Source organism: Physella acuta, unplaced genomic scaffold (assembly GCF_028476545.2).
Source record: "Physella acuta isolate Inbredline_101_S28 unplaced genomic scaffold, ASM2847654v3 ptg000285l, whole genome shotgun sequence".
Taxonomy (NCBI): Eukaryota; Metazoa; Mollusca; class Gastropoda; family Physidae; genus Physella; species Physella acuta.
In genome coordinates this window covers 556,999-567,361 of record NW_026731804.1, presented here as the reverse complement: position 1 = coordinate 567,361, position 10,363 = coordinate 556,999, and the positions used below count along the sequence as shown (strand labels likewise).

The 10,363-nt window shown below is 35.2% G+C and overlaps 1 protein-coding gene across 1 annotated transcript; it reads left to right on the top strand.

The window, feature by feature from the left end:
- Positions 1 to 589: 589 nt before the first annotated feature.
- LOC131939639 (WASH complex subunit 3) lies at positions 590 to 7,256 on the top strand. Its single transcript, XM_059298073.1, has 7 exons — positions 590 to 768; positions 2,379 to 2,463; positions 2,589 to 2,753; positions 3,146 to 3,301; positions 3,535 to 3,624; positions 6,012 to 6,076; positions 6,326 to 7,256. The coding sequence occupies exons 2-7, from the start codon at positions 2,413 to 2,415 to the stop codon at positions 6,417 to 6,419; spliced, it is 621 nt and encodes a 206-aa protein (XP_059154056.1). The 5' UTR covers positions 590 to 768; positions 2,379 to 2,412; the 3' UTR covers positions 6,420 to 7,256.
- The last annotated feature ends 3,107 nt before the right edge of the window (positions 7,257 to 10,363 follow it).

The window sequence follows — 10,363 nt, the reverse complement described above, 5'->3', positions numbered from 1 at the left end:
CTTAATTTTTAGTGTTGGAATCGAGCCTTATCTGCCAGAGGGTTTGAACTCGAGACATTTTGAATATATCAACCAATAGCTTTTTGCCGACTCGACCACGCCTCCATCACAATTAAGGATACGTGTCAAGGATACGTATTTATTTTTGGATTTGTTTCCATAGCCTTTGTCCAACCAAGAACATACTACAAGGCAGCAGTTGTTTGATTTTGGAGTTGACTTTGGAGTGTTTTAAAGCAAATATTTTCAGTGGCAGCATTGGTACTGTCGAATTCACAAATTATGAATTACTGAAAAGTAGAAAAAACAACAACTAAATAGCGGCGTATGATACGCAGTGGGTCGGCTTGTTGTAGCCTATATTTTGAAACAGTGTGAGCAAAATAGCCATACTTGTTTATAACAACTTACCTAATAACAGCTATTTATTTGAACGGTGTAACGTGACTGAGTCATGTGAATGTGCAAAATCTTTACAGTTGCGAAACCCTCGAACTAGACTAGATTTTGATCTCTAGAATCTGGTTTGTGATTTACAAAGCGTTTTAATTCTTTGCTACTTTATGGTATTTAGTAGGAACTGTTGACGCCCTCTTACACTTCCTTTGGTTGTTTTAATTTTGTGACGTTAAAAAATCCCAGCATTTAGGCCTAAGTAACTTATCTTGTAGAGAATAAGTAACATTTATCAGGCCGATCATTATTTTTTACAATTTAGCACAGTTTTTACTATTTAACTACATTCTACAAGTTATAAGAAGATTCTATGTAAGTGTACTAGTAGTGTAGTGTAGTGTGTAGTGTTTGGGTAAATCTATCGTTTTAAATTTAGGTACGTAAAATCGCCCGGGACTTTAATGTGAAAAACAGGTGACTACTTAAATTTTAATAATTATTTCACATTTTGGGGAGGATTTATGTTTTTTAAAATACAAACATGTTTCCTTGTTTCATTTATGTACCTGTTTTTAAACAATTGAATTAAAACTTTTCCGTAATAAATGAAGACCAGCGATGTTTCCAACAGATGCAACCATGCTCATTTACTATAGCAGCCATCATGTTAAAGTTTTATTTTTATAGACTTATAGTGGGAGATTCAGGGGGAAGTCACTCTATTTACAAATGGCTGCTGTTTATATAGCAAATCTTGCTTGCAGACACTGCTGTTTAAAGTTAATTTCTGGCCTATATTTATATATTTAGCTACTGATTTAGGTTTATTATTCATTTATCTATAATATTTGACATAAACATATCACAATACACTTCTATTAAAGCCTTGACAATGAGGTAACGTTTTCGTACATTAATAGCCGCGGGCGATTTTACGTACCCAAAACGATAGATTACCAGTGTTTGTTATTAGTGTGTTAAAGTTACTCTAAGTCTAAACTCTAAACTACTCTAACTTCCTAACTTAACTTACTTAACTTACTTATTACTTAAGTACTAGATCTAAGTAGTAAGTAGTAGTTTACTAAGTAGTAAGTGGTCAGTAGTAAGTAGGTAGGCCTATGTAATATGTATGTATGTACTAGACTCTATGTAGTATGTAGTGTAGATTTCTATAGTATAGGAGTATAGGCCTATTAAAATAATTTAAAATATTTCTCTGTTTAGATCTATAGGTGGTAATCTATCGTTTTGGGTACGTAAAATCGCCCGCGACTTGTAATGTGAAAAACAGGTGACTCCTTAAATTTTAATAATTATTTCACATTTTGAGGAGGATTTATGTTTTTTAAAATACTATCTTGTTTCCTTGTTTCGTTTATGTACCTGTTTTTAAATAATTGAATTAAAACTTTTCGGTAATAAATGAAGACTAGCGATGTTTCCAACAGATGTGACCATTTTTAGTTACTGACTTTATACTTTATAGTTAGTGAAGTGAAGATCTATGCCAACTCAGTAATGGATGTTAACTAACTGCTAAACTAAATTTTAGTTATTATAATAGATAGTAGATAGCCTATGCCTAATCAAAATTTAGGCCTCGGCCTAATATTGAATATTTAGGCCCTTATTATTATTAATAATAATAAATTAATAGGCCTAATAATAGTATTATTATTTACCCTGTTTTGGACCACGAAAGACCGCTGTTTTAGGCTATTATAGATAGTAGGCCTAATAGTTATTTGTAGCCTATCTATACTCTCACACACTACTGTAACTGTTAACTTTGTAAAATAAATTCCTACTAGTAAGCTTAGTTTTGCCGGGGCTTTTAGACACTATATTCTACTTTCAAGAAGAAAAAAATTTAAATGCTGGACTTCTTCCATTCTAGCCAAATTAGTATAGAAAAAAAACAATTATAAAGTACTGATATGCAGTAAATTTACATACATTGTATCTAATCCTTTTTGCAGATTCATGCTTATTTAAAGCGTTGTTGTTTTGAAAATGGATTCTGATGGATTGCCACTTGTTGGTCCTGGAATAGATTATACAAAAGTAACCAATTAGCCTATAGCAGGCAAATTTTTTATTTACTCATCTTTATTAATCAGATTCTGCTAATCAATTAATCAATTACATGTACTATAATTTCTGTGTTGTAATTGTTCTGTACACTTCAGGTTGAAGCCATCAACCAAAAGAGGACCATAGCTTTCATCAACCATTTTATCACACACACTGCTCGCTTCCTTAACCATTTTGGCAATATTTGTGAGGACAAACTTGAAAATTTGCATGGCCGGCTACAGCAGCTAGAGATCTCACTGAGCATACTTGAAGCTAAGGTAAAAACATGCATGGATTTAGTAAAGTAGTCATAGGGCTTTGGTCATCAACAAAAGCCTTCCTTGCAAATAAGTCCTGACCTAGTTTCTCCAACTTTTCCTACTCTACTTGGTACTACTTTCAATCTTTTTCTTGGCTCTTTTTATATTTACAATGGAAATTTTATGTGAGGGCCTGTCATTTTATGTTTTTTGTCTGCTTCATTCAATAAATGAATGTGCATGTATTTAAAGCTGTAATAAATGTTAAAATAGATAAATGCTCATTATACACAATCAAAGTCAATAAAAAAATATTGGAGCAGAGGTATTCAACACTGCATCAATTTGGATCATTACTTTATATAAAGCTATTTAAAGCTATCAATCAATATGATAATTTTGTCTATTAGCTGTCATCAATACCAGGCTTAGAATCAGTGACAGCACCACAGTCCAGCACCCTGGCACCAGCTGCTACTCCAGCTCCCACAGAGAATCCTACACCCACAGCTGCAGCACCTACAGTCCCAACACCATCAGTACCGGCCGCACCTGTACCAGCCACGGTTTGTCTGTTTTTGTCAATCATATACAGTACCTATGACATGACCAGCTATGTTGGAACAGAACATTTTCTTGTTTATCATTAATACAGAGTAGTTAAATGTGTATGTCAAATATGTAAGTCACTAGAAATATACTGTCGTTTAATAAAATCAAGTATGTCATTCTGTTATTGTTAAATAAAACATATTTTTATATAGTAGAAAAGAGTACAGTGAAGTTTAATCTCTTTCAGGAGCCAGCAGCACCAGTAGAGGAAGTCAAACCTCAGAACACAGTTTCACAAGATCCAAGATATATGAAATTCTTTAAGATGTTACAGTTTGTACGTAGTTTTCTCCCTTGAGATTATGCCCCCCTAGAGCTGTGTGTCAGCGTAAATGTCAGAAAGTTGCACCATCTAATATTATTCTTCTTCTTGGTTTGATATTATTTGAGTGGAAACAAAATGAAGTATTTAACTGCTTGAAGAAATTTACTACAAGATAAATAGGTTATTGTTGTTAAGTCAAGACTATATTAACATCTTTTCTAACATAAGATGTTAGACTAATTAAAATGTTTTTTGCCAAATTGTGACAGTGACAAACTTTTTATAGACATTTTGTGTTAGAAACTCTAAACTGATGTTGCTTTAACGACTGTTCAAAGATTTGCAGGGGTGCCACTTTTCCGGGATATCCCGGATTTCCGGATTCGAGAATCATATTTTTTTCCCTTTCCGGATTCGCAAGATTTGAGTTTGAAAATTTCCGGGTTTCCATTTTTAAAAAAAATTTAGATCGTTTTAAGCTTGAAAATTTTGGCATTGTAAAAATCGTTTTTATCGTCAACACTCCCGCTAATGGCCTTTTCCGAAAAAAATGAATAGTAAATGACGTCAGCAACAATCTCACGCGTGCGCCAAGGACCAAATACAAATCGGCTGTATCAGACGGGTGAGGCTGTAGACGAAACTTTTTGATGTCATTCGTGGTGTGGTTGTCTGGCTATTTATGACGATATGGGTTGGGGATAAAACTCGCATTATTTACGTGATGTCATCAATGGGATACCGCTAGGCTGTGTAATAAAAACAACTAAAGCCTACAAGTACTAGATCAAGCTCACTAGCATCGCCGATGGTCTTTAAAAAAAAAAAACCGAAAGATTTTGCTCCAATCAAAAAAATTTTTTTTTTTTTTTTTTTTTTTTTTTTTTTTTTTTTTTTGTATTTGGTATTACCAAAAGAAAAGAAAAAAACAATTTGAAGGACTATTTTATGTATTTTTACCACCTCTTACCCGCTTCTTCAAGGTCGCGCTGTCCGTAAGACCTACGTCACGAGACCACGCAAACACAGTCTGAGTCGTGTCTCTCGGTCAAGGCAGTTCTACAAGTACAAGCGCTGTTTAATTTTAACGTGGTTATTTTTAATAAGGGCCTACTTCTAGATTCAAGAAAAAGAAAAAAAAACTAGAACTGCATCGTTTTATATCATTAAACAAAATATGTAGGCCTGCTATAATTTAGTTATACAATCTAGCAGGGTCTACATCTAATTGTTTTTTTTTTTACTTTGGTAAAACGTCATTGAAATGTTTAAAAAACCTTGAAGTACCGTGTCTGAGAAAATAGCCACTATCACTGCCCCCTCCCAACCGCTTGTAAAAAAAAAATCAGCTTTTCACTTAGTCGGGCGGCTACATCTCTGACATGAGTATTACTAGCGTAGTTACTTCTAAAATTATTTTTAAAATTAACTTAATTCTGTTATTCCGCGATATGGACTTAAAACTTCCACGATATTTCTTCACGTCATCATGTATATCAATGGTGGGGGCGTTGGGGTCGTTCATAAATGACGTCACACTCGTAAGGGGAGGGGGGTTCGTAATTTTGTCATGAGGGGTAGGGGTTCAGATGGTGTGACATCACACTTTTGCATTATCCAAAAGCTATGTTAGAAAACGAATTTTAGCCGTTATTTCGCGTTTTAGAATATTGTTTCAATAAAGTGTAATAGGAATTGATTAAAATACTCTATGTTGACAGAGGTCAGACAAGATTTTTGGAAAATATCGTATTTTAAGAAAAATTCGACTGCAATTTTTAGGGGTGGGGGGGGGGGGGTGTAGGCTGAGGTGTGACGTCATTTTAGAGGGCGGGGTCTGGCTTTTTGTGACAGATATGTGACCGAGGGGAGGTGGGAGGTAAAAATCGTCAAAAAAGCGTGACATCATTTATGGATGACCCCATTGGTGTTGATTGGGAAAACAGGGTTTTAGGTCTTTGTTGTGGCTGTTCATAATTAAAGCCTTGAATAGCTACAGTAAGTCAACCCTGTATTTTAATACAGTGACAATCTTATTAGGGGTCTGCATATAGTGCGCTTATTATTCAATAACAAGACATAGAGGTTAGCAATTGGCTGACTACACACTTTAAATCAAGCTAGGAAGTTCTCAAAAATTAAATACAGTAATGTTATAAAAGCTGGCTGGGAGGGGGGGGGGGAGTTCTACAATAGCACATTATGGGGTAGGCCTAGAGATGGGTGGGACTAACATTGTAAACTAATTTTGTTGTAATCACAATCCTTTAAAGATTAATTTTTATTTCAAGCTTGTTACAAATCATTTGTTTTTTATCATATTGTGTTGATGACTATTTAAACATTTGTTTTTTAACGTATTGTGTTGATGACTATTTAAACAATTGTTTTTGACCTAGGGTGTCCCACCTCCTGCAGTCAAGGGTAAGATGGCAATGGAAGGCTTGAACCCAGACCTACTGGAGTGAGTACTACAGTCTTTGTGTGTTCAATTATAATCTTCTCTCTTCTTCTACTGTGGTCTGGCATTGTGACCACTGGCTGCCTGGATGTCTGCTTACTGACTCCCAGAATTCCTTGATATAACCAACAAACCACCTGCTAAAAATCTGTTCATTGAAACAAAGCCCATCTTATCTTGCAAATATCTAATAGATTTTATTTTCTGCTTAGCTTTTTTAGCCTGTGCTGTAAACCTATAACTATTTTCCAGTACACCAGATGCCCCTGCCCCTGGTGGTGCCCCCCAGACTTCTCAAGACAGTGAAGACGAAGCCTCTGACAGTGATGCTGATTTCAGTGATTAAATTGTACTCATGTTTAAATATTTTCCATAAAAAAAATTTTTAAGAGGATAAATGAATTATCCTCTACTTAAATGTTGAAATTTTTACATTAATTTATTATTCATAAACAACTTTAACTTATCAGAAAATGTTTAGACAATATTTTTTTCTCATTGTATAACTAGGTTATCCAGTTAATAAATTTTATATTTAAAATGCTGATTAAAACATTTGGTTCCTTTCAAATCATGTTTAATTGACCCTTGTTATGATATCAATTTTTTAAGTATTTAGTCCGTCTGAATTTTGTATTGAAGAATAATTGCTATGACTTAACTCAAATGATTCATGGATGTTTATATTTTCAAAAAGGTCTTGCTAAGCCAGAAAATCAGGTCATACTAAATAACCACTTAAGAGATACAATAATAAACAGATTTCTGTTTATATTGTAGGATATGATAAATATGTTTAAAAAAAATTGGTGATTGTTGTGTATGAATGTTTATATATATATTTTTTATTTATGAATTTCTTATTTTTTCCATCTTCGTCAAATGACTGTCATTACATTTTTGTGATACTTCTGACTTTATTCTAAGATATAAAATCAGATGTTCTCTGTACAAGTCTAGCATTTAAAAAATGTTTGGTTGATGTTTTTTGGGTAAATTAGCAATGGAATACAGTGTCCTGTAAACGAATGACATGTGTAATATATTCCATTGGTTGTTTTTAAAACTGCTTTTCTTGTTGATGTCATGATAAAATTGTTGAAGAATTAATAAATTGTACTGTTTCAGAGATGTTTTTAAAACAATGATTTCCCAAATATACTATGATATTAAACATTGTTTTAAAATTTTTGAAAATACTTGGGTCATTTCATTTTATTAAAATCTATTATGTATGGTCCAACAACTTATCATTTATTATATCATTTTTCTATTTCTTTGAGTTGTCGCACCTTTACACTAAATTGAGTTTCAAGGGGAATAATATCACAAATGAACCATTACTCTAATAAAATTTTCATGTTATTTCCCTTGTTTAGATTTAACTTGCTTTACATCCTTATGTGTAGAAATCTTTCATTATAATTAAAGAAGGAAGAAGATTTAACAAAGGTTCTTGATTTAAACACGCATTTAAAAACTTGGAATTAGAAAAGATTTAATTTTAATAATTAGCTGTATGCTAACGTAACTGCTAAACAAAATTATTATTTATATAGGCCTAATATTTTTTATAAGTTTGCCCGGCCTTTTAGTCAATATATTCAGTTTTCAATAAAAACAAATTGAAATGTTGAACTTCTTCAGAAGTAGCCAAATTCGTATAGAAAAATAAAATATTACTAATAAGCAGCTGTTTGAATAATAATTTTCATCACCTGAAAACACATTAATCCTGGTGTATTGTCAAATCACTAAAGATGGAAAATTGCTCATCTATAAAGCTTACATGTACCCCCGAAGAGTTGCCTGAAAGAAACTCTGAATGCGACTTTAGGTTACGATCAGGCGCAAGGTTGAGGGGTATGACCACGACTATATTTAGTATCAATGTGCAGTAACTACGTGCAGATCAAGATCAAATCTGGTAAAAATGCCGATTAAAAAGTCCGTTTTCAAAGACATTTTTCGTTTCCGGTTAAATTTTGAGATGAGGTGGTGATTTTGATTTCGGTTACCAAGCGGTCCACCCATTGAGCTAGCTAGAAGTCAACCCATACAGAGTTTCTTCCGGCATCTCTCCCCAGAAGAAAGTCTACCGCCCCCCCCCCCCCCGAACAAAATGGAAATTATATAGAAAATATATACTTTTGACACTGTCCGCCCCCCCCCCCCCGAAAATTTCAGGTGCACCCCCGGAAGAAAAAGTCTGGAAGAAACACTGAACCCATAGAGTTAGCTAGAGGTCCATCCATAGAGTTAGCTAGAGGTCCACCTATAGAGTTAGCTAGAGGTCCACCTATAGAGTTAGATAGAGGTCCATCCATAGAGTTAGATAGAGGTCCACCTATAGAGTTAGCTAGAGGTCCATCCATAGAGTTAGCTAGAGGTCCATCCATAGAGTTAGATAGAGGTCCACCCATAGAGTTAGCAAGCGGTCCAGCGGTCCACCCATATAATTAACTAGCGGCCCACCTATAGAGTTAGCTAGAGATCCACGCATAAAGTTAGCAAGCGGTCCACCCATAGAGTTAGCAAGCGGTCCAGCGGTCCACCCATATAATTAACTAGCGGCCCACCTATAGAGTTAGCTAGAGATCCACGCATAAAATTAGCAAGCGGTCCACCCATAGAGTTAGCAAGCGGTCCAGTGGCCCACCCATATAATTAACTAGCGGCCCACCCATACTACAGACCACTACATTTAAATTAACTCACTGTTTTTACATTTCAATTTCGCTGCTTTTTTACAAGGACTTCGCTTTCAAATACAGCTGTGATGAGATTGTTGGCAGTTTGTGTGTGAGTGTGTGGGTGGTATTGTGTGGTGTGCAGTGCCGGGGCCAGGTTATTTAGCACCCTAGACAAAACTTGTTAAAACGCCGCCTTTCACACAAATTAATTACTAAAACATATGTATAAGAAAACTATTAATCAAAAGTGACATATTAATTTATTATCAATTGCATAAACGTTATGAGTAGATATTAAAATCAAATTTTACTTGCCTCCTTCGTCTCAAAAGTTTGTACCTTCAATTCCAGTTTGCAAGCGTAATCACATTTTATTGAATTTTTTGCAAAGTCCACGAGTTTTAGAAAATTTTGAGTGCCCCCCCCCCCCCTCCCGGGAGAAAAAAGTCTGTAAAAAATCAATCTATATATATAATTCTCTTCTGGGAGACGCTAGAAAACAAGCTGTAAACGCGCTCCCTACCATCCCCACCCCTACATGGTCTCAGTGAGCTGTGGTTCACGCTATGTTTACCTTCGTGGAGTCGGGTTTAGTGACGGCTATTAGGGGCAGATAATTTAGTTTGAAACGATTTTAAACGTTGGGGGGGGGGGGGGGGGAGGAAGGGGGGGGGGGGGGTTATGGTCCTTAACGAGCTACTTATAGTGTTTTAAAGAAATATTTTCAGTGTCAGCGTTGGTGCTGTCGAATTCACAAATTATGAATTACTGAAAAGTAGAAAAAACAACAACTAAATAGCGGCGTATGTTAGGCCGGCTCGTTCAAAATAAAATCACAGTTCTTGTAGTGATGGGCTCTCTGCAGACCTTCCAAGGTGAGTTCCAAAAAGGAACTTACCTGTTTTAAGCTTGACTGTCTTTATTTATAATTTTTAAAATGTCTAAATTGTGTGATTATGTAACGATTTTTTTTTTAAAAATAAAAGGTTATAAATAACAGATTCCGGCCTAAAATTGTTATATATGAATCCTTTAGGAGAGGGTGAAAAATATGAACCGACAATTAATTAGATGTTTAATTTAAGACTAACCAGAGGCGTAGCGACCCTTCCCGGCGCCCGGGGACAAACTTTCAATTTGGCGCCCCCCCCCCCACTCAAACTTTTGATTTGCACCCCCCTTCAAACTTTCGATTTTAGCACCCCCTCCCCCCTAAAACTATTTATAATGCAAAAATGCAGCTAAAATGACGTTTTGATTTTTTTACAACCCATTTTGGCGCCCCCTAAGGTCGGCGCCGGGGGACATATGTACCCCCCTGCCACCCCCCCCCCCCCCCCCCCCCATCGCTATGCCTCTGAGACTAACACTGTATGTCTACTAACATTAAGTATTGCAATCTACAGCGATTACTAAAGTATTTGTTTTTCAACTTGATAATGCTAAAAAAAAACCTACCAAACTATTTTGTTTAGTTAAGCTCTATATAATTGTTACAATAGCAAATTATAACTTAAAGTTGTATTTATATGTAAGCGTTCTACCTAAGGTGCAGGAATTTGAAATTAATGGTAAGTTAAGCAACGAATTATCTCCC

Bases quoted from the DNA above. Each gene is read 5' to 3' on its own strand.
- LOC131939639 (XM_059298073.1), top strand. From the start codon at position 2,413: ATGGATTCTGATGGATTGCCACTTGTTGGTCCTGGAATAGATTATACA. The intron at 2,754-3,145 runs GTAAAAACATGC...TTTGTCTATTAG, and splicing joins TGAGCATACTTGAAGCTAAG to CTGTCATCAATACCAGGCTT. The intron at 6,077-6,325 runs GTGAGTACTACA...ACTATTTTCCAG, and splicing joins TTGAACCCAGACCTACTGGA to TACACCAGATGCCCCTGCCC.